At 38.6% G+C, this 24,259-nt stretch overlaps 1 protein-coding gene and 1 long non-coding RNA gene across 2 annotated transcripts; both read left to right on the plus strand.

The window, feature by feature from the left end:
* The first annotated feature begins 9,087 nt into the window (after positions 1-9,087).
* On the plus strand, positions 9,088-21,094 carry LOC112842679 (uncharacterized). The gene is made up of 5 exons (XM_025899814.1): positions 9,088-9,336; positions 10,637-10,668; positions 11,875-11,901; positions 13,026-15,014; positions 20,936-21,094. The coding sequence occupies exons 4-5, from the start codon at positions 14,249-14,251 to the stop codon at positions 20,944-20,946; spliced, it is 777 nt and encodes a 258-aa protein (XP_025755599.1). The 5' UTR covers positions 9,088-9,336; positions 10,637-10,668; positions 11,875-11,901; positions 13,026-14,248; the 3' UTR covers positions 20,947-21,094.
* A 1,926-nt stretch (positions 21,095-23,020) lies between these two features.
* Positions 23,021-24,022, plus strand: LOC109195267 (uncharacterized). The gene is made up of 3 exons (XR_002056950.2): positions 23,021-23,077; positions 23,261-23,397; positions 23,475-24,022. It is a non-coding gene; the product is annotated as an uncharacterized LOC109195267 (long non-coding RNA).
* The last annotated feature ends 237 nt before the right edge of the window (positions 24,023-24,259 follow it).

The following is a 24,259-nucleotide window of genomic DNA, read 5'->3' on the forward strand; positions in this document are numbered from 1 at the left end:
TTCTGCTAAATCATGGTTTTTGTGCCCAGTCATCAGAATCATGTTTATTGGCCAAGTATATGTGCATACAAATACAAGGAATTTGGTTCCGGTAGATGGTGGCTCTCGAGCACAGCAATGTAAATCTCACACACACACACACACACACACACACGTATCTATATATACATTGCACATGCATACACATACATACACAAAGCTGTGTAAACCAACTATAAATAACTAATCTAAACGTATATACATAAAATACAGAAATGAAATGAGGTGGAATGAATACTACAGAATGTACATAAGGTGCAGTTGCAGTCTGGCAGTGGGAGGAGTGTGACAGTTCAACTGTTTAGAAGGGAGATGGCGAGGGGAAAGAAACTGTTCCTGTGTCGGGTGGTCCTGGTCTGCAGGCTTCTGTACCGTCTGCCAGAGGGCAGCAGATCAAAAAGTCTGTGTCCAGGGTGTGAGGGGTCTGTGATGATTTTCCCTGCCCGTTTCCTGGTTCTTGAGAGGTACAGATCCTGGATGGAGGGCAGGGGGGCGCCGATGATCCTTTCTGCTGCCCGTACAGTCCGCTGCAGTCTGCACCTGTCCTGTTTAGTGGCTGCACCATACCAGACTGTGATGGAGGAGCACAGGACAGACTCAATGACTGCAGTGTAGAGCTGGATCAGCAGCTCCTGTGGAAGACTGTACTTCCCCAGTTGTCTCAGGAAGTACATCCTCTGCTGGGTCTTTTTGAGGATGGAGTTGATGTTGGTCTCCCACTTCAGGTCCTGGGAGATGGTGGTACCCAGCAACTTGAAGATCTCCACAGTCGACACAGGGCTGTCTGATATGATGAGGGGGGCAGAGTTGAGGGATGTCTCCTGAAGTCCACTGTCATCTCTACAGTTTTAAGAGTGTTCAGCTCCAGATTGTGCTGACTGCACCAGAGTACCAGCCACTCAACTCATCATAACATTTGTGTTATGTTATAGTATTACTACTAAGTGGAGAAATTTCTAAAATGTTACAGTATATGTGCTGATTACAGTATTTCTGCCAAATATAGTATTTCTGATTAATTATAGTTTTTCTACCAATCATATTACAGTATTTTTGCTTTTTATAGGATTTTTATAGGATATTTATATTGCTTAATATAGTATTTTTGCTTTTTATACGATTTGTGCTTAATACAGTATTTCTGCTAAATGTAGTATTTATGCTTAATCATACTATTTCTATATATTTTTGCCAGGTCCTCTGTGAGGACTGAGACATTCAAATGTACATATCAGGGCCTGCATGGCTTCCCAGCCAGCCAATCATATCTGAAGTCTGCCGTTTCTTCTCTCGTCATATCTCAGCGACGGATGTACAAAGAGCAATGAAAATCGCAGTCAAAGTACACCAAAGTCCGCTGATTCACCCAGTACAAGAATTATGCTTCTAGTCCACCTAGTTTTTGAGTTACATGACGTTTTATAACTCCAAAAAACGGCGCTCTTTGCCTCTCACCGCGATCTAATTCTGACTGCTCATCACCCTGTTCCCCAAGGCTCACTGTCTTTCCCAGTGGCGCAGCTGGTAATGACACAGCTCTACAACACAAAGTCGCAGGTTCAACTCCACCTCGGACAACACGTTTTTTGCCCTACAAATTAATACACTATCACAGACCACTAATTCATATTCATCATTTATTACAATTCTCAAAACTTTTTACCAGCTTTTCTAATATGGACCTCACATTCTTCTTAACACTCCATGGCACAAATACTCTTCCCTTTAGGCTCTGTGAATGTGTGTGTGTATCAATATTTCTCCCATTTTAAAGTATTACTCCTCCATAATTGGATTTCTCTTAAATCAAAGTACTTTTACTACATCTTAGTACTTCTGCTCAATCATAGTATTTCTGCTAAATCATAGTATTTTTGCCAAATCATGGTTTTTGTGCCAAATCATCAGAATCGTGTTTATTGGCCAAGTATATGTGCAGACAAATACAAGGAATTTGGTTCCGGTAGATGGTGGCTCTCGAGCACAGCAATGTAAATCTCACACACACACACACACACACACACACACACACACACACACACACACGTATCTATATATACATTACACATGCATACACATACATACACAAAGCTGTGTAAACCAACTATAAATAACTAATCTAAACGTATATACATAAAATACAGAAATGAAATGAGGTGGAATGAATACTACAGAATGTACATAAGGTGCAGTTGCAGTCTGGCAGTGGGAGCAGTGTGACAGTTCAACTGTTTAGAAGGGAGATGGTGAGGGGAAAGAAACTGTTCCTGTGTCGGGTGGTCCTGGTCTGCAGGCTTCTGTACCGTCTGCCAGAGGGCAGCAGATCAAAAAGTCTGTGTCCAGGGTGTGAGGGGTCTGTGATGATTTTCCCTGCCCGTTTCCTGAGAGGTACAGATCCTGGATGGAGGGCAGGGGGCGCCGATGATCCTTTCTGCTGCCCGTACAGTCCGCTGCAGTCTGCACCTGTCCTGTTTAGTGGCTGCACCATACCAGACTGTGATGGAGGAGCACAGGACAGACTCAATGACTGCAGTGTAGAGCTGGATCAGCAGCTCCTGTGGAAGACTGTACTTCCCCAGTTGTCTCAGGAAGTACATCCTCTGCTGGGTCTTTTTGAGGATGGAGTTGATGTTGGTCTCCCACTTCAGGTCCTGGGAGATGGTGGTACCCAGCAACTTCAAGATCTCCACAGTCGACACAGGGCTGTCTGATATGATGAGGGGGGCAGAGTTGAGGGATGTCTCCTGAAGTCCACTGTCATCTCTACAGTTTTAAGAGTGTTCAGCTCCAGATTGTGCTGACTGCACCAGAGTACCAGCCGCTCAACTCATCATAACATTTGTGTTATGTTATAGTATTACTACTAAGTGGAGAAATTTCTAAAATGTTACAGTATATGTGCTGATTACAGTTTCTGTATAATAGAATTTTGGCAAATCTCCTCACACCAACACAAAGTCTGAAAACTGCATAGAAAGTCAATGGAGAGCTTGTTCAAAATCTCCACTGGATTTCTCTAATGAGAGGCATTTTCAAATCGTCATATCTCAACGCAGCAAATTTAAGACATGAGGCTTGTGCCAATATATCTTCAGACACTCCTGATGCTCACAATTCAAGAATTTCTTTCTCACCTATTACCATTTGGCCATGAATTGGGTTTGTTTGAGGGTAGGAAATTCATCTCTCGCTCAGATTTCTTCAGATTTCAAACTCTGGAAATGAACCACTTTTCTCTCGTCATATCTTTTGATGGATTTCCACAGAGACCTGAAAATTTCCATGACTGTTCACCAAATCCTGCTGTCTCTTACGGTGAAAGAATGATATCGATACTCCAAATAGATTTAGAGTTAGAAAGCATTGTTTGAGGGCAAGTCAAGGCAGTTTTCGCTTTGCCTCTACTCAGTTATGGTGCATTAGAAGTCAAATATCTTCAATAATTCAGATTTTAATGATAAATTGTCAACACTTTAAGATCCCCCCATCTCTTCTGAACAAAACGGTGTAAGAATGACTGTTCTAGCCCCTACGGTTAGGAAATTATAGCCATTTGTTTGAGGGGAATCCTCACTATGAAAAATAGACAGCACAAATCCTGTCTCTGTGCTGCGTGTGTGTAAAAACAGGTGCACCTGTTTTGGCGGGAAAAAGTATACAGCCTCTCTGATTGGTGGATTCAAATTCAGCAGCTCCCAGGCTATTTGGCTGCTGCTGCTGCTAGTGTGTGTGTTTGTGTGTGTGTGTGTGTGTGACAGAGAGAGAGAGAAAGAGAGGGCGAGAGAGCGTTTTTATGGGAGCATCTTATTGTATGATTTAAATTCAATATATTTAGACTGGTTGACTGAATTTGATGCTGTGTCTCTCTGTGCTTGTGTGTTTCCATATGTGTCCATATTTTTGATTGTGTGACTGTTATACTTTTTTTTGCTGATTTTTTTTTCATTCAACAATTACATTTGAGGGAGCCTTAGAATGTTCAGCATTTTTTCAGCTGTTCATTTTGCTTTTCCATTTTTCTATTTCAGTTATTACTATTGTGCTAAGTCATAGCATTTCTGCTGTGTGTGTGTGTGTATGACAGAGAGAGAGAGAGAGAGAGAGAGAGAGAGAGAGAGCCTTTTATGGGTGTATCTTATTGTGTGCCTACTGGTGGTGGTCAGAGGGCCCGGTGGCGCCAGTGTCCAGCAGCCTCGCCTCTGTCAGTGCGCCCCAGGGTGGCTGTGGCTACAACGTAGCTTGCCATCACCAGTGTGTGAATGGGTGAATGACTGGATATGTAAAGCGCTTTGGGGTCCTTAGGGACCATAAAAGCGCTATATAAATACAGGCCATTTACCATGTCCATATTTGTAATTGTGCAAGTTATTACTATTATGCTAAATTATAGTATTTCTGCTACTTTTTGGTATTTGTGCTAAATACAGTATTTCTGCTAAATCTTAGTATTATTGCTTAATCATATTATTTGAGCAAAATCATAGTATTTGAGCATATTCTTTCTATTTGTGTCATAGCATAGTATATTTGCTGAATTACAGCATTTCTGCTATGTTGTAGTATTTGTCCTAAATCACAGTATTTGTGCAATGTTTAGGTATTTTTGTTTAAATAAAGCATCTATGTAATCTTGTACCATGGTTGCTAAAATCCTGTATTTCTGAAAAGTTATCTTGTTTCTGCTAAGTTACAATATTTATTCTAATTTCTGCTGCTAAGTTCTGCTATGTTATTGTATTTCTGCCAAGTATTATGTTTTCTTTACGTTATTGCAGTTCTGCTATGTAATTACATTTTGCTAAGTTCTTATGCTTCTGCAAAGCAATTTTTTTGCAAAGGTTTTACAATTTCTGCAACTTTTCAGCTTTTTCAGCTAGTTTCAGCTGACAGCTTCAGCTTTACAGCATCCACACTGCATTTTCGCAGGAAATGCAAATTTTTCTAGTTTGTGATCTTTAAGCATCCACACTATTGAGTTCCTGTTTCTTTATTCTTTATACTTTATTATTATTCTAGTTGCCACTTTTTCACTTTTTTTGGCACTTAACTACTTCCACAATTTTCAGCCGATTTTCACCGTTCAAATTTTAAACTATTCTGCTATTTCTGCTAATGATCGCTATATCTTTTGGTGTTTATTACTGTTATACTTTTTAAAATATTACACTTTTTTCCTTTAATTTGTCCCATTGAAATGAATGGGAAACTTCTGCAATTCTGCTAAATTTTGCTTGTTTTTGAAACTTAACTACTTTTTCCTACTTTCACGTAGAACAACCATTCAAACTTTAAAATGTTCTCAAATTATTGGGCTATTCAGGAATAAATCAGATTTTTCAAATCTTTTACCGTTTTATTTTTATGCCTCTTAAAGTTTTGAGTTGGAAAATTGTGATTTTTCACAAAATACATGCGTTGTTATGGTTGCTATGCACTTGGCTTCCAGTGTGCCACTGTAGGTTTCGCAGTCTTCTCTTCATGTCCGAACAACTTCTTGCTACTTGCTCAATTTTCACTCAACTTCCACAAATTATACATCAAAACGTAGGTATTTTTGCTGGCTTTCCGAAAATGTCACCATCATTGTTGTGAGACTTATAGAATTTTGGCAAATCTCCTCAGAGCAACACAAAGTCTGAAAACTCTCCATAGAAAGTCAATGGAGAGTTTGTTCAAAATCACCGCTTGATTTCTGTAATGAGAGGCATATTCGAATCGTCATATCTCCTTAACGAAGCGAAGTTAAAACATGAGGCTTGTCCCAGTATATCTTCAGACACTCCTGACGCTCACAATTCAAGAATTTTTTTCTCACCTATTACCGTTCTGAGATGAGTTACACTTGTTTGAGCGTAGGAAATTCGTCCTTCGCTCAGATTTCTTCAGATTTCAAACTCTGGAAATGAACCACTTTTTTCTCTCGTCATAACTTTTTGTTGGATTTCCACAGAGACCTGAAAATTTCCATGATTGTTCACCAAAGCCTGCTGTCTCTTACGGTGAAAAAATGATATTGATACTCCAAATAGATTTAGAGTTAGAAAGCGTTGTTTGAGGGCAAGTCAAGGCAGTTTTTGCTTTGCTCTACTCAGTTATGGTGCATTAGAAGTCAAATATCTTTAATAATTCATATTTTAATGATACATTGTCAACACTTTAAGATTCCCCCATCTCTTCTGAACAAAACGGTGTAAGAATGACCGTTCTAGCCCCTATAGTTGGGAAATTATGGTCATTTGTTTGAGGGGAGTCGTCATTATGAGAAATAGACTGCAGAAATCCTGTGTCTCTCTGTGCTGCATGCACCTGTTTTGGCGGGAAAAAGTGCACAGGCTCTCTGATTGGTGGATTCAAATTCAGCAGCTCCCAGGCTGCTTGACTGAGCTAGAAACTTACTTCTCTCTCCCTGTGTGTGTGTGTGTGTGTGTGTGTGTGTGTGTGTGTGTGTGTGTGTGTGTGTGTGACAGAGAGAGAGAGAGAGAGCGAGAGAGAGTTTTTATGGGAGCATCTTATTATATGATTTAAATTCAATATATTTAGACTGGTTGACTGAATTTGATCCTGTGTGTGTCTCTCTGTGCATGCGTGTTTCCATATGTGTCCATATTTGTGATTGTGTCACTGTTATACTTTTTTTGCTGATTTTTTTCATTTAACAATTACATTTGAGGGACCCTTAGCATGTTCAGGATTCTTTCAGCTGTCCATTTTGCTTTTCCAATTTTTCTATTTAAGTTATTACTATTGTGTTGAGTCATAGCATTTCTGCTGCTTTTCAGTATTTGTGCTAAATACAGCATTTCTGCAAAATCATACTCTTTCTGCTATTTCATAAGATTTGTGCTAAATATAGTGTTTCTGCTATTTCTGCTAAATTTAGTATTTTTGATTTAATTAGGGTTTTTCTACCAAATCATAGTACAGTTTTACTGCTTTTTATAGGATTTTTAGAGGATATTTATATTGCTTAATATAGTATTTCTGCTTTTTATAGGATTTGTGCTTAATATAGTTTTTCTAAAAAATGTAGTATTTATGCTTAATCATACTATTTCTATATATTTCTGCCAGGTCCCCAGGCAGCTAATCCTCTGTGAGGACTGATACATACAAATACATATCAGGGCCTGCACGGCTTCCCAGCCAGCCAATCATATCTGGCGTCTGCCCTTTCTTCTCTCGTCATATCTCAGCGACAGATGTACAAAGAGCAATGCAAATCACAGTCAAAGTACACCAAAGTCCGCTGATTCACCCAGTACAAGAATTATGCTTCTAGTCCACCTAGTTTTTGAGTTACATGACGTTTTGTAACTGCAAAAAACGGGGTTTTTCGCCTCTCACCGCAATCTGATTCTGACTGCTCATCACCCTGTTTTCCAGGCCTTCGCTCTCTTTCCCAGTGGCGCAGTTGGTAATGACACAGGTCTGCAACCCAAAGGTTGTGGGTTCAATTACACCTTGGGCAACATGTTTTTTTTCCCTACAAATTAATACACTATCACAGACCACTAATTCATGTTCATCATTTATTACAATTCTGCAAACTTTTATGATTTTAGCAGCTTTTGTAATATGGACCTCAGATTCTTGTTAACACTCCATGGCACAAATACTGTTCCCTTTAGGCTGTGTGTGTGTGTGTGAGAGAGAGAGAGAGAGAGCGAGAGAGAGCCTTTTGATGGGAGCATCTTATTATATCATTTAAATTCAATATATTTAAACTGGTTGACTGAATTTGGTCCTGTGTGTGTCTCTCTGTGCATGTGTGTTTCCATATGTGCCCATATTTGTGATTGTGTGACTGTTATACTTTTTTGCTGATTTTTTTTTTCAATTAACAATTAGATTTGAGGGACCCTTAGCATGTTCAGGATTTTTCCAGCTGTCCATTTTGCTTTTCCAATTTTTCTATAAGTTATTACTGTTGTGCTAAATCATAGCATTTCTGCTGCTTTTCAGTATTTGTGCTAAATACAGTATTTCTGCTAAATCATACTATTTCTGCTATTTTATGAGATTTGTGCCAAATACAGCATTTCTGCTAAATCATACTATTTCTGCTATTTCATAAGATTTGTGCCAAATACAGCATTTCTGCTAAATCATACTATTTCTGCTATTTCATAAGATTTGTACTAAATATAGTGTTTCTGCCAAATATAGTATTTCTGCTTAATTATAGTATTTCTGCCATTTTATCGTATTTGTGCTAAAACATAGTATTTCTACTAAATGTAGTATTTATGCTTAATCATACTATTTGTATATATTTCTGCCAGGTCCCCAGGCAGCCAATCCTCTGTGAGGACTGATACATATAAAATTTACATATCAGGGCCTGCACGGCTTCCCAGCCAGCCAATCATATCTGAGGTCTGCCTTTTCTTCTCTCGTCATATCTCAGCGACAGATGTACAAAGAGCAATGCAAATCACAGCCAAAGTACACGAAAGTCCGCTGATTCACCCAGTACAAGAATTATGCTTCTAGTCCACCTAGTTTTTGAGTTACACGACGTTTTGTAACTCCAAAAAACAGCGTTTTTCGCCTCTCACCGCAATCTAATTCTGACTGCTCATCACCCTGTTTTCCAGGCGCTCGCTCTCTTTCCCAGTGGCGCAGTTGGTAATGACACAGGTCTGCAACCCAAAGGTCGTGGGTTCAATTACACCTTGGGCAACATGTTTTTTTTCCCTACAAATTAATACACTATCACAGACCACTAATTCATATTCATCAATTTGATATTTGATATACCTTTATTAGTCCCACAAGGGGGAATTTATATGATTACAACCATTATGTTTTAGAAAAAAAGAAATAAATGTGCATTGAACACTCAGGGGTCACTGTTAAAAAGTCTCATGGCAGTGGGGTTAAAGGACCTCCTGAACCTCTTGAGTCCTGCAGAGCAGTGAGATGAGCCTCTGCAGCTCCTACTGTCCTGAAGACTGTTCTTATTACTGCAGTCAGTTACATAAATCTATCTATCTATGTATAATACAGTACATTTTAACATACTGACCTTATGTTTATTTATGTCTTTTAACCATTATTTCAAATTCACAGAATCCTGTTTGAAACATTTAATGAACTTATAGAATTAAATTTCTGCATGTTGTTTTTTGTTGCAAAAAAAATCTAGTATAATAATATTTAAATTTACATATATTTTTCACGTTTTCAATGCCAATTTTGTGTAATGGCAAAGTTTCCCACTACCCGTGAATGCCTCTTTTTTATGTCTCTGGCTGACTCCTTAATCTCCGCCCAGTCTCTGCTCCATCCCTGCCGGTAAGCCTGCTTCTCTGTCTCTCTTCTCTGAAATAAAATGTCTATAAGCTGTTTGAGTGATTTACCGAGTTGTTGTTAGTGAGTTATGAAGCCAGTCGAAGTATAAGTCATGTTAAAGTAACACAATGGCTGCTTTTTTAGTGAAACGTTGTAATTTTAGTATTTAAAAGGAGTGTTTGGTATGCCCCTAAGCGCTAACGCCTAGCCTAGCTCCTATAGGCCTAGTGTGAAATTAATATGGTTCATTTGATTGTTTAATACAGTTATTGTGTTGTATTTGGTTCATTCAGTGTGTTAGTGTTTCTGAGTCTCTTAGGGAAGCTGAAGTTAGTTCTCCTCTTCACAAATCAGTCAGTTAAAACGGCCTCATTCTATAGGTTGTAAGGTAATGAGCCGCCATTTTAGAACCACTGATTAGCTGCTGGAGCAGCAGGGTCGGCAACTTCAAAGGAGCCATTTTACCGCCTCTGACTGAAAGCCGGGAGAAAAAGAGTCACGTGCCTGTGCCGGTGTGTCTGTGTTGTGGGTTAATTAACAGAAGGGAGCAATAGAGTGAGGATAAAACACATAATATAAGAATAATGACATTTCTTAACAAGAAGAAGTTTTTTTAATTAATCAATTTTAGTTTTTTAGTTAAATTTTTAAGAACTGTTTAACAAACACTTGTTTGTACAGGTTGTTTTTTTTAAAATAAAACCTACACCTGCAGCTCTGTTTAACTTCTCACTTTGTGAAAAATTAATGAAATCTAAAAAAGGCCACCTTCAAATAAATAAAATGCAGCAGTGCACCATTAATATTATAAATATGATATGTAGATATTTAAAACAACAGCATATTAAATGATACTGTGTGCAGGTAATATTTTTAGGAAGCAGAATTTGAATGCAGACCAACTCAAATGTTGAAGCCTACAAAAATATCATCCAAGCTTTCATTTATGATTGTTCATGCTTTGAAATTGTGATGTCAGAATTTGATAAAGTGTGCAGTGCTAGGTGTAGCAAATCACTGCTTATGAAATCTACTGTGTTATCTAATAGCACCAAACTAATAGAGCTATCACATAACTGAGAAACTTGTGTGGCTTATTACAAATGGATGAAACCACATTTTACCTTAATGAAGACAGTAATATTTAATAAGGTGTAGAAAAAAGAGGTGAGTTGTTTGTTGCTGTGGTAAACAAAGAAGTGTACTGAATCTTTTGGACTACACAGAGTGATGCAGTATTGACTCTGATGCTGATTTGAGTTGTCTCATTCTGTATTTTTGTGCTTTGTCTTTTGTTACACAGAGTGAACGAGATCTTTGGTTTTGCCTTTGCTGGTAAGTTAACAGTGATTGTAACTGAAGCAGTATGAACCTGGCATTGTGTAGCACATTTGACGACTTACATACAGTAGTTTGACTTTTTGTGATACGTTTCCATTTACTGATTGGCAAAAACACAAGATTTGTGACCTGTAGCAGCAAAGCCCCCACACAGGGCCTCTGACTGTCCCTGAAAATGTCCCTGAAGTTTAGTAGCCCATTTATGTATGATTTAAATTTCATATGGCTTATTGAATTCAAACAGTTAAATGTCAGATGTCTTTATCCAGGTGTTCATTTTGTCCTTATGTTTGTGGATTTAAGTAGCAGACAAAACAATGAAAGTGTTTTAGGAGAGTCCGTATAAGTGGTGGCTCAAACACTTAAGAGCTGCACAGGTATTGATTCATATTGTCTCTCAAATTCTGCTGATGTATTATATTAAAGTCAGAACACTGTAGAAGTACTTTGCCTCACTCGGTATAAGTAATAGCTTTAACAGTTAAGCAATAATAAAAACGAAGAGAACCAGAGGTGTGAGTGGACATTGTTAGGTAAATTACAGCCAGTGTGTCTAATTAGTTTATTACTTATTTAGTGAATATAATGATTTTACAATTAAATAGAAATGTTGCCAAAAAGGGACATTGCAAAATACATAAATATTCCTAGCAACGGGTACAATGAAAGGACTTTTTAGTGTAATATTTTAGGACATTTAATTTTAATCACAAACATTCTGCACCTCTGTTATTGTAACATGTCAATATTTACATGTAAAACCTCATCATGTAAAACATGATGAGGTTTTCTGTTGCTTCTGATTACAAGAATTACTTTGTATTTAATGTTTTTAACCTGAAAGGACATTAAAAGTTTTGATTTTTCACACTTTATTAGCACTGACCTGTTGTAGAAAATGTTTGAGCCACAAGGCTTCTGTGTAGGAAATATTTGGTGTATCCTGCACTTGTGCCAACAAATATTGGTGCCTGTTCTTTGCATTTCTGTAGTAATAATGCTTTTATTACACATGCTAAAGCCATGTGAGACCCTGCAGTTCAATTATCTCCTCTTCAGACTACAGTAAACTTAAAAAAGCTTAAAGTAATTTAGGATTTTACTAGTTAATTTGTGTCACAGTAAATTGGATTGTGTGTGAAGAGGCTCAACAGTCTGAATCATCTAACAGTGATCTGATGAATTGTTTCCTTTCTCTAGACTGCTGATCTGATCGTCTCAAGTCTGGTAAGTAAAGGTTTTTCTGAGGTGCAGTGCTGGGAAATGTTTCTCATGATAGGAGATTCAGTGTAGTGGTGTGAGTGAGCACAGCTATTGGTGATCATCAAAAGTCATCAAATCCTAGTAAAGTCTGTGTAAACATTTCCAGACCTACAGAGGTCCGTAGGTTATTGTAGCAGCACATATTTTTTCACATTAGAGCAGCTCATGAACAGCAGTTTAGGTACAATTAAGTCTTCAAATAGGGCCTTGTGGATTTCAAAAGCTTCTTTCCCTTCAATAATTAAGTCACTGTCTGAAAACTGCTCTTTGAATTAGTCTTTTATAATTAAAGATTTTGTTGATGACTGGAAACAATCAAAAGCACAGATACAGCATTCATTTCTGTATTTTATGGTTAAATGATCTACAAAGAAATTATGGTCATATATATTTTTAATTAGGCCTTTAAATCGGTCATTATAAGTATGTCCTAGATTTAGTGGAGTGCTTATGGCTGTGTATTAAACATACCCCAAATGTGACTGAAATATGTAGAAACAGTATTGTTTACTTTTATGTTAACGGTAATGTACTGTATTTTTCGGGTTATAAGGCGTATGCAGCTAACCAAATATTCAGATAACTCAAACTATTCAACTCATTCACAGTAACTCTCAACATTTTTCAGTGGTAACACATAACAATACACTAACTTTTTCTGTTCAGTCCTCTTCCACAAATCTATCAAATTCTTCATGGATTGATCGGTTTGAAATCTGCTTCGTACGCATGTCTCTAAACAGGTGCCAGATTCTCATACACACACCATAATATTATGTTTAAGGACAATAGGAATTACTCCGCGAGGCACCTGACTACTGTAGCTGTAATGCTCCAACAATCCATCAAGCGCTGCAGCTTTGTAGCTTTCCAAAGTCGTACTAAAACATTTTGACAGATGTTTGAGCGCCGTGTAACACATAAAATTGGTTTGAGGTCAGCAAGCACAGCCAGAATTAATACATACGGTAAACTGTTGATTTTTTGAGAAAATTAAAGGCTTTTAAATGTGCCTTATAGTCAGAAAAATACTTGGAAGCCATGTTTATTGAAAATATGCCTAATTCCAGTCTCTTTCTGTCTTACAGGTGACCTGCTGCAGAATACCCTCTCCCTCTATCATTAACAAGCAATTCAGTCTGTCCTATCACTCTCCCTCTCCCTGCTCCATCTTTTTTGACAAGCCATTCTATCTTCTATCATTTCTCCGCCATGAGCTCTATCTAAGTTGACAAGCTTGAACCTGAGTTGAAACGCAATCCTGTGACTTGAAATCAAGTTTTACCAGAATCTAAGTTTTTGGAATTGAAGTTACCAGAACTTCGTCGATCTGTTTTCAGAATTCTGAGAGATCTCTGCTCTCACTGCTCCATCTTTCCTGTCGTTAAACTCTCTCACATCCAGTCATTTTGCTGGAAATCACAAGTAGAAACTTGAAATTACAGTAGTAGAATTACACTACAGTAGAACTCACAGTAGAAACTACTTACACAGTCCTACATTTGTCATTTTAATTTTTACATTACACTTTGGAATAAACACTGATAGCTTGGCTTACGTGTGCAGTTACTTTGATAAATTATATAAAATACACACCTTTTTCAAGGTTTATTTGTAATAAGATAATCTGGTTATTTTGTAATACATACATTCAGACTGTTATATTCACATAGATAATAAATTGGATTCAAATATATTTTTCAAGTCTGTTTCATTGGCTATAACATTTGACTGCAAGTTTATACTATTATTATTTAAGGACAAACCCTTTTTTGTCACTCTGTAAGTATTCAGTTACAATTGTCATCTAGAGGCTGCCCTGAGAACCCAGACTTCCTGTTTCCTGACTGCTGCAGAACATCCAGCTGAAGAATCTTCATCGCCTGTCATCTGATCACCACACCATCACTCATATTTGCTTAAAGTATTAGATATCTTAAAGATTTACACAAAGTCTACTTAAAAGTTAAGAGTTTTATTATAGACTGTTGATTGTTGAGATTTATTCTGTATATTGCTTTACAGAAGTATAGACCTATTTGTTATCCAGTCTGGTTAAAAAAAATAGAAGTAACAATATACAGTTTTTGAAAAAGCTACAATAAAACTGTTTTTAAAGAACTTTCAATAAGTTTTATATAGAGTTTGTATTTAAGTCAGCCTTTTACATCAATTACATAGTTATAAGAACACTTTACCATTTGTATAGTTTTACATTTCTCCATTTAATAGATTAGTTTTTCAGTGTATACAGGTTGAATTTTGTTTACATTTGTGTATAAATATAAGGTCCAGTTTGTACTTGCACAAAATGCCAAGGAAAGGTCAAAGGTCGCTGTCCCAGAAGCTTAGACGGCAAAAGGAGAAGGAACAGGTAAATGTTTCTCAGAGTGGTGAGGAGGTAAAGGTGTCTGTTGCAAGTATTCCCAGTCCAGAAGTGCAGAGCAGTGCTCAGACAGCTGCAGTGTCTTATGCAGATGTGGTAAAGAGAGGTGTTTGCTCATCATCTGTGCCAAATGCTAAAGTACAGCAGGTAATCCAGACTGAACCCCAGGTAACTATGCAAACGCAGTGTGATGGAGAAACTCCAGGACCGTCTCATGTACAGATTACAAACAGTGAAACTCATCCACGAGTGAGTAGCATCTGTGCATCCCGAAGCCAGGCTTCTGCTAAGTATGGAAAGTACAGGAATCAGCAATGCATGGCGAACAGTTTGGTTTTCCTCTCATTCTTACACGAGGATGAATTCATTACCAGAGCCGATCTTAACCGTGTGTTGGACAAAGGCCATGCCGTGTATTCAGATGCCAGAAAGAGGTTTGTGAACAGCGTGTTTCTAGCCTGTGATGAGCTTCCCACAGTGGTCACCAGCCGCAGACACGAGTATCAAGTGGACATGTCTCAGTTTGCTCATTATGGCACATTTGATGGTACAGCTCACCTTCCGAGCCTTGAACAGGGACTACAGTGTTTGGCTTCAGCGGTTCGCTATGCTTTGCTAGTCATGGGAGGAACAGTCATTGCAGTTTGCAGGCTGACTTCAGGTGAATACGCATACTTTGACCCTCACCCACGTAAGTCTACAGGAATGCCATTGTCGCTAGCTGTAAGTGGTGGAACTGCAGTTATGTTAAAATTCACACGTCTTAACGACATGATTGACAGGATCAAACGCTTGTACCGAATGTTTAGCATCGCGCCAACCTGCACTTATGAGCTACAGCCTGTCGAGTTCCACAGTGAAAACGCAGCTGACCAAAGAGATGCTGATGAAAACAGACAAACAGCTACAACTGTTCCAGCACCAGCTTTAAATGAACCTGAATTTGAAAACCCAAAATCCACTGAGCAGACACAGAAAACTGTGACCGACACTTTAGCCACTGAAGTGATGTCATCCAGAGTGGATTATTCAAATGAGCCAGCTGCTGAGATGAACAATCGTCCTTCTGATTATTTAGAAATAGAAACCTCTGCATCTTCTGTAAGAGACACTCAGGTAACAAAAGAATCTGTTCCTCAGAATGATTTAAACATTGCCTCCTGTTTAACTGAGACAACAGAGGAACTTTTACATAAACTGTTAAAGCATAATAAACAGCAAAGGAGAAAGATTAGGAGACGATTATTGGTCCAAGAAAAACTACCACAGAGAAAGGAAAATGAGAAAAAGAAAGAAAGACAGACATACACTTTTGATGAAAGCTTTAAGGCAAAGAAAAAAGATTGTAGTAGAAAGTCTCGTGATTCTGATCACAGTAAGAAAAAGAGTGTGTACAAAAATAATCTGTATAAACTCAATGCTACATATAGAGAGAAACAGAGAGAACATTTGAGAAAAATCTATAGAGATAGTGCTAAAATTAGAGAGAGAAAAAGAGAACGTGTTATAAGGATGTATAAAGAAGATTCTTTATTCCGAGAAAAGCAGAAGGAGCGTATAACAAGAACATATAGAGAATCTCCCATTTTCCGAGAAAAGCAGAAGGAACGTATAACAAGAACATATAGAGAATCTCCCATTTTCCGAGAAAAGCAGAAGGAACGTATAACAAGAACATATAGAGAATCTCCCATTTTCCGAGAAAAGCAGAAGGAACGTATGAGAAAAACATATAAAGAATCTTATAGACAATCTCCTATGTTCAAAGAACAGCAGAAGGAACGTATAAGAAGAAATTACAGAACTTGTGCTGGATTCAGAGAGAAACATAAAGCTTACATGAGGTCATATGTATATAATCTATATAAAGAAAGTGAAGAATTTAAACAGAAAAAACGATCGTACATCACTAAACGTTATGGAGAAGAGAGACAATTTCAGCAGAAACACAAGGACAATATGAGAGAACGAATGAGAGTAAAATATTGGAACGGTTTTTCTTTTAGACAGATGCATAATATCAGATGTGCAGTGAACATAAAAAGAAAATATCGTCAGATGCATCGACCAGCTGAAAGTTTACAGTGTCATCCAGATAACAGTTTAATGAATGAGGCCATATCTCGTTTCAGATCAAACATTAAGTCAGCACCATCTTATGTTTGTACTGTTTGTCTAAAAGCTTCTTTTCCTAATCAGGTGAAAATCTGCAAAAGAGAAAATTACTCAAAACACCAAACTGTAGCTCAGCAGTGTCTAACTGGTAAATTTGTTCATATGTGTGATGAAGCATGTAATGATCACTGCAGCTTCCCTGTTGAGAGAAAAAAGGAGTATATCTGTCACACGTGTCACAGTTCCCTCAAAAGTGGACGCATGCCAAGGCTTGCTGCTGTCAATGGTTTAGAACTGCAGGATATTCCAGCTGAATTGTGTGATCTCAACATTCTGGAGAGACATCTGATTGCCAAATGCATCCCATTTGCAAAGATTATTCCACTTCCAAAGGGCAGACAAAGACTCATACGTGGTAATGTGGTGTGTGTACCATCTGAAGTCCAACAAACAGTTGACTGTTTACCGAGGCCCAGAAACCAATCGCAGATAATGAGGATCAAGCTGAAAAGACGACTGTGCTACAAAGGCCATCAGCTGTTCCAGACTGTCACCTGGTCTAAACTGATCCGAGCCCTGCGTAAACTGAAACAGATTCATCCACAGTACACAGATATTGTTATCAGAGATGATGCATTGCTTTGTGATCCAACGTTACCTGATGATGACAGCAGTGATGAAGCCAGCATGGCAAGTGATGATTATAATGAAGCAGATTTAATGGAAATTGACAACTATGAAAAAGATGCCCTTTTGTGCGAAAGTGAGTCTGAAAGTGAACAAGATATTAATATGCAATCCTGTGATGAACAACCAGAGGAAATCAATCCAGAGGAACCAGAAAGTGATTTGAACAATGGAGGTTTTGCTCTAGAAAGTTGTCTGCAGCCTGTAGACATTTCAGAAGAGATTCTCTGTTTCAGTGATAACACATATTGTGTGGCGCCTGCAGAAAGAAACAATCCTGTTAGCTTCTTCAGAACTCCTCATTTGGAAGCCATGGCATTTCCTGTGCAGTTTCCTACTGGTCAGAATACACTGGATGAAAAGAGATGTCTTAAACTCACACCAAGTGCTTACTTCAAGTCAAGGCTTTTCAACATTGATGCAAGATTTGCTAAAGACACAAATTACCTGTTTTTCTCACAGTTTGTCACTGAAATACACCTGGCTAATTCCAGCATGACAATACAGCTAAGGAAAGGTAAAACTATGACCAAAGATGGACGCAAAATCACATCAGGAATGTTACAAAGTAAGACAGAAGTAGAGAAGCTGGTAAGAAATAAAGATGCAATCAGATTTATGCAGCCACTCAGAGGAACTCCAGCTTACTGGCAGAAAACCACCAAAGATCTATTCAGTATGGTCCGTCAAATAGGAACACCTCAGTTCTTTGTCACTTTCTCTGCTGCTGAGATGAGATGGCCTGAAGTGATTCAAGCTATAAAGAGACAACAAGGTGAAGAGGTTGATTTTGAAGCCCTGGACTGGTCAGAAAAGTGTGAAATTCTAAGATCAAATCCAGTAACCACCATGCGAATGTTTGATAAGCGTGTTGAGGCTTTGTTCAGAGATTTGCTTTTTTCTCCTGCACAGCCCCTTGGTGAAATCATTGATTACTTTTACAGAGTTGAGTTCCAGCACAGAGGTAGTCCGCATATACACATGTTGCTGTGGATTCGAGAAAAGGTAGTAGTAGATGTGGATGATGACCAAACTGTCTGTGACTTTGTGGACAGATACATCTCAGCTCAACTCCCTGATCCAGAAAAACAACCTGAACTGCACAAAAAAGTCGCTGAACTACAAAAGCACAGCAAAAACCACACAAAAACATGCTTTAAGAGTGTAAACTCTGGTTGTAGATTTGGGTTTCCAAAACCACCAGCCACAAGAACAATGATTGTGAGACAGGATGAGGATTCAGACACTGAAGCTGCAAAAGCCAAACTCAGACCTTTGTTGACCCTGCTGAAGGAACCTGAAGCTGCTTCTCTCACCATAGAGCAGATTCTGTCACGATGCAACTTGACAATGAATGAGTATGAGCAATGCCTCCAAGACATAAACAAGAAAACAGCTCTTATTCTGAAACGTGACCCAAAGGACTGTTGGATCAACAATTACAACCCACACCTGCTTGAAGCCTGGAACTCTAATTTAGATGTCTCGTTAATATTGAATGCCTATTCATGTATAGAATACCTCTGTAAATATATAACGAAGAAAGAATCTGGCCTCTCTGAATACCTGAAGACAGTTATTGACAACTCTGATAAGAACACGGTCAATGAATGTGATGAAATGAGAGCTGTGATGCAGGCTTACTCAAAAAAGAGAGAAATCAGCGCACAGGAGTGTGTGACTCGAGTCTGTGGCCTAAAAATGAAAAAATGTTCCCGCAGTGTTGTATTTGTACCAACAGATGATAACCCAGTAAAAATGAGTCGCCCGATGAGCTACCTGGAATCCACAACACATGACAGTTGTAATATTTGGATGACAAGTTTGAGTGATAAATACAAATCAAGACCTGAGACACCAGAATATGAGGAAATGTCACTGGCTGATTTTGCTGCCTTGTGCCGGTTGGTGAGTGGTCCAAATGAAGGAAAAGATGTGCTTCCTCTTCTTAACCAGCTTGGATTTGTACTAAGGCGAAAGAATGATAAACCAGCTATAATCAGGTATTACCACTGTTCACAGGAAAACGATCCTGAGCAATATTATGGACGACTGTTGAGACTTTACCTTCCACACAGATCAGAGCAGGAACTGAAACCACGAGGGTTCCAAACCTATCAGTCCTTCTACAACTCGGGTTTTGTACGACTTCCATGTTCAGACCACAGTGAGTCTGTGAAAAGGGTTGTGAAGAGAAATAAAGACAAGTATGAGAAGAACTCTGAGGATATTGAGAGTGCACTGGAAGAGTTTGAACAGAATAGGGATGTTGTGATCGATGAATGGTGTAATCTTGCTCCTGAATCTGAAGTTGTGAGGTTGCAATGTGATGAGAATCTTCCTGAGAGACATTCTGATGATGAGAACGAACAGGAGAATGTCCCCGACTACAGTCGTCAGTCTGATGCTGTAACAGAGATCAAAGCCATCAGAGAACAACCTGCAGTCGATCCAGCCGTGGTACGTGTAATGTATCAGAATCTGAACCAGAAGCAGGCCTGCGTGTTCTATGCTATAAGAGACTGGTGTATTCAGCGAGTTTGTGGTTTAAACCCAGATCCATTTTTCTTCTATATCAACGGTGGTGCAGGAACTGGAAAGTCACATCTGATTAAATGTATTCACTCTGAAGCATCAAAGATCCTGAGCAGACTCCCTGCTAATGCAGAAGAAGCTGACATATCAAATCCAACTGTTTTACTGACGTCATTTACCGGGACAGCAGCTTTTTCTATCAATGGCTCTACATTACATTCCCTACTCAAACTACCCAGGAGTCTGAAACCACCCATTCAAGGACTTGGTAACCAACTGGATGAAGTCAGATCTGAGCTTATGAATGCTGAAATTATTGTTATTGATGAGATTTCAATGGTTTCAAAACCCCTTTTTGCTTATGTGGATGCAAGACTGAAACAAATCAAAGGCACTCAGAGACCTTTTGGTGGAATGTCAGTTTTAGCTGTTGGAGATTTTTACCAGCTGCCACCAGTGCGACAGTCTAAGCCTCTCTGTGTTTATGATCCAGAACAGATTGACCTATGGCAGGAACATTTTCAGATGATCACTCTAACAGAGATCATGCGTCAGAAAGATGATGTGGCCTTTGCAGAGATGCTGAACAGGATTAGAATCAAAGAAAAGACAGATGAGCTTTCTCAGTGCGACAGAGATTTGTTGTCACAGGCTGTGACTGCACCAGAAGAATGTCCAACTGAGGTCTTACACATTTATGCCACCAACAAGAATGTTGAATCCCACAACACAGATACGCTCAAGAAGCTTCATTCAAACATTATAATCATCAATGCAGACGATTTCCAGAAGGATAAACGTACAGGCAGAATGGCACGAAGAGACAAACCATTTACAGGTGGGCAAAATGATTTACCCGACACCCTGAATGTTGCTGAAGGAGCCCGAGTGATGCTGACCAGAAACTTGGACACACTAAACGGTTTAGTCAATGGTGCTTTTGGTATACTGATAAAGGTGGTGAGATCTGAAAATGATGGACAAATAATTAAACTGGGGCTCAGAATGGACAACCGGCAGCCTATGAGACACAACCGCAGTGCTAATGCAGCATCTGATGATCTGGTTTACATTGAGAGAGCAGAGGAGAGTCTGAAGTTTAAAGGAGCGGTACGCAGACAGTTTCCTGTAAAGCTAGCATTCGCCTGCACAATTCACAAAACTCAGGGTCTTACAACACAGACAGCTGTAGTTTCAATGAGGAACATTTTTGAACCAGGTATGGCTTATGTTGCTCTCAGCAGGGTGACGTCTCTCAGTGGACTCTATTTGCAGGACTTGGATGAGAACAAGATTTATGCCAATCCCGAGGTAACTGCAGCGCTCCAAACCATGAGACAAGCCAATGTTGAAGAAATGATGCCTCTTCTTCAGGTCAGAGAAACAGCCAGCAGACCTGACACTCTTACACTGATCCATCACAATACGGAGGGTTTGCCATCTCACATCAGTGACATCAAGAGTCATCATGAAATGTGTTTAGCAGATGTTTTGTGTCTCACAGAGTCTCACCTCCAAGGCTCCTTTGTTGCAGACAGTCTTCATTTGGACGGCTACACCATGTTCAAACGCAACAGACATGTGTCCTACACAAACTTTCCTCACATGGCCAGCAGAAGTGGTGGTGGAGTTGTTGTGTATTTGAGGAATCATTTTCAGGTTCAGGTAAAACAGTATCTGCATAATGTCACTGATCTTGAGTTCTTAGTGTTAAAGGTTCAGGCTCCATTCCCTGCGCTCATTGCGGTTGTGTACAGACCTCCTGACTACAGTTTGACACCATTCATGCAAAACCTGGTAAGTCTTTTAGATTCACTTGAAATAATGGACTGTCACCCAATAATTGTGTGTGGAGATTTTAATGAGAACCAGTTACAGAGTGGAAGGAAACAGATTCTGGAGCAGTTTCAGTCGAGAGGGTATTCACAGCTGATCACTTCTGCCACTACAGACAAGAACACCCTGCTTGACCTCATTTTTGTTTCTCAGCCACAGAAAAGTCTCTATTCAGGTGTCCTGAGAACATATTACAGTTACCACAACCCTGTGTTTTGTGTCCTGTCCTCCAGCCAATCATGAAGTCGTCTGGTGAGTTTTGAAACAATTACAGATCATGTTTGTTACAGAGTTTATTTTTGTAGAGCATGAAAAAGATTTTTCATTGAATAATTATATTTCTTCATATTGTCTTCCCTACTCTGTCTGTAAGAAGACCCTTTCTTATTGCAATGTTATTAATCATTTCACCAAATCATGGCTGTACTTCATGCAGAGCCGGGAGATCTGCTTTCTGTTATCATGCAGCTCAGATCTGAAATATGCTGCAAAAAGTATTAAACGGACATAATTTATTTTTTATTCTCATGTTTTAAATGACTAAATCTACTAATGCATTTTTTCATGGATGTTAATTGTCATCTCCTTTTTTGATACTTTTTTTACTGTGACGTATGTAGCTCAACAAACGAGAGCTTCCCCTCAAAGGGCTTTCAAATAGGAAATAGTAAATAAATCCCAGATAAATGCAGGTATTTATTATGGGTCACATGAATAATAACAGACAATTATATTTTCTTGATTATAGTAAATTTTGTAGAATCAAATGTTTTTGGGATGAATGAGGTTTTGCTTATCATGTTTTACAGGTAAAAAATGTTAAAAGTTTTAAACTATCTTTAGGCTACCAGAGATGTCTATAATGATTCATTATGTAGAGAAAAACATTTTTATAGCTTACAGAATATGTATAAAAACTGATTTAGAAGTACATGGAAAGTTTCTGCATCCATTTTCTGACTTGGCCTTTATCCGGGTGGGTTTGGGTTTGGGTGGATAAAGGCCAAGTCAGAATTCTCTGAGCAGCTGGAAAAAGCTGCTAATTAACAAAGACATCAGAAAGCGGGGGCTTTAGGTGTAGCCCCCGCTTTCTGACGCACTAATTAGATTTAGTAACTGACACCCCATACCAGCATTACATAGACACTTGGGGCTGAGATGGGTGGGTGGGGAGGGTGGGTTGGTGGTGTTAAAAGCACTTTATGTTTTGTAGATGTATTTTTTCAGACAGGGCACACACAGTCCTGTCTCCTTTGTGGGAAAACCTTCGAACTTCACCATCCTCAGCTGAAACAACAACATCTTAACACCATCTTCATGAACTGCTGAGCCAAACCTGATCCATCAGTGCTGGACTGCACAGATAACTACATGCCACAAGGAGACTGCTGTGTTATGAACTGCCATACCAGTGTGTCTTCAGTGGAGAAGATGACACACCCATCACCTGACCTCCTGCCTGATCTGGAGACCATCACCATGCTGCCACACTACACACCTCTGAGACCATCAATGATGACTCATACTGAGGAAACTGTATTTCCTGTCAGAGATGCTCAGTGATCCTCAGAGCAGAGAGAGGTATGATTCTTTATCTTTGATTAAAAAAATGTCAGTGCTTTTAATTCATTTAATTAATTTAAATCCTGTTTATTGCATAAAGAATTACACACTCAAATGATTATACTTGTTAACACTTTTTGAGTTTTAATTCACATTATGGATTACAAATCTATGCTTTTTCTACTCTGTCTCTCTGTGCAGGTATTGCTGTCTTCTGAGTTCTTCACTGTCCCAACTGAAACATTCAAACCTCATTGCAGAGCTCATGTCTTTCCTCACCATCATGTGAGTGTGAGATTGCTCTGGATTCTGGTTATGTGGCCTGCAGCACCTATAAGGTATTTCAACATTGTTCATTTTATAACTTATTTCTAGTTAACACAAATAAAATGTTCCTTTTTCTGTATTTTTTTAGAACAAGCTCGTACAGTGTGCCTGCATTCCAGCTTCTTAGACTCTACGCAAGTGGACAGAGTATCAGTGCTTGGCCACCCTTACAGACACCGACTTCTGTCAACTCACTGCTACTGATCAGGCACCTCACTCCAGGAAGACAGAGGGCTGCAAGCCTGTTATCGTTTCCAGTGTGGCTTTGTATTCTTGGGGTAGCATCAGATTTTTCCCACAAATATTCAAAGGTAACACTTATTTTAAGCTTAGTTATTAAATCAAAAGTCTTCCCTTGTGTTAATTGTTTTATTTTTTATTTTTTCTTTTACATTTATATGCAGTTATCAGATGTGGTGGAGCTTTGTTAACTGTGTGGAAAACATCTGTTTGTGATGATATTTACAATGAGGTTTTAAGGTGACAGTTTCCAAGTGATTTCAATCATTTGACTAAGCAAAAACATGTTTGCAATTAACATATTTTTTTCAGTTTTGTCTTTTGGATTTAACATTCCTCTGTGACAGGAAATACTAAACTGGTCCAAGTAACCAGCATATCATTGGTCAAAGACAAAAAAGGACCACATGTCACGCTAGCAATGAATTTTTGACTGTGTTTGTGTCACCAGATTTAACAAACAATATCAGACATATGAAACTGAACTCTGGATTAATGTCTAGATGTTTTTTGTGTTTTTTTTTTTATTGTTGAATAATTATTTTGTAGGACAAACCCAATTTATTTACCCAAACAAGTTACATTGTTTGGGTAAATAGTGGATTAATATATCTAAGTCTATAAGTATAGCAA

The sequence above is a fragment of the Oreochromis niloticus genome, linkage group LG17, assembly GCF_001858045.2.
Source record: "Oreochromis niloticus isolate F11D_XX linkage group LG17, O_niloticus_UMD_NMBU, whole genome shotgun sequence".
Lineage (NCBI taxonomy): Eukaryota > Metazoa > Chordata > Actinopteri > Cichliformes > Cichlidae > Oreochromis > Oreochromis niloticus.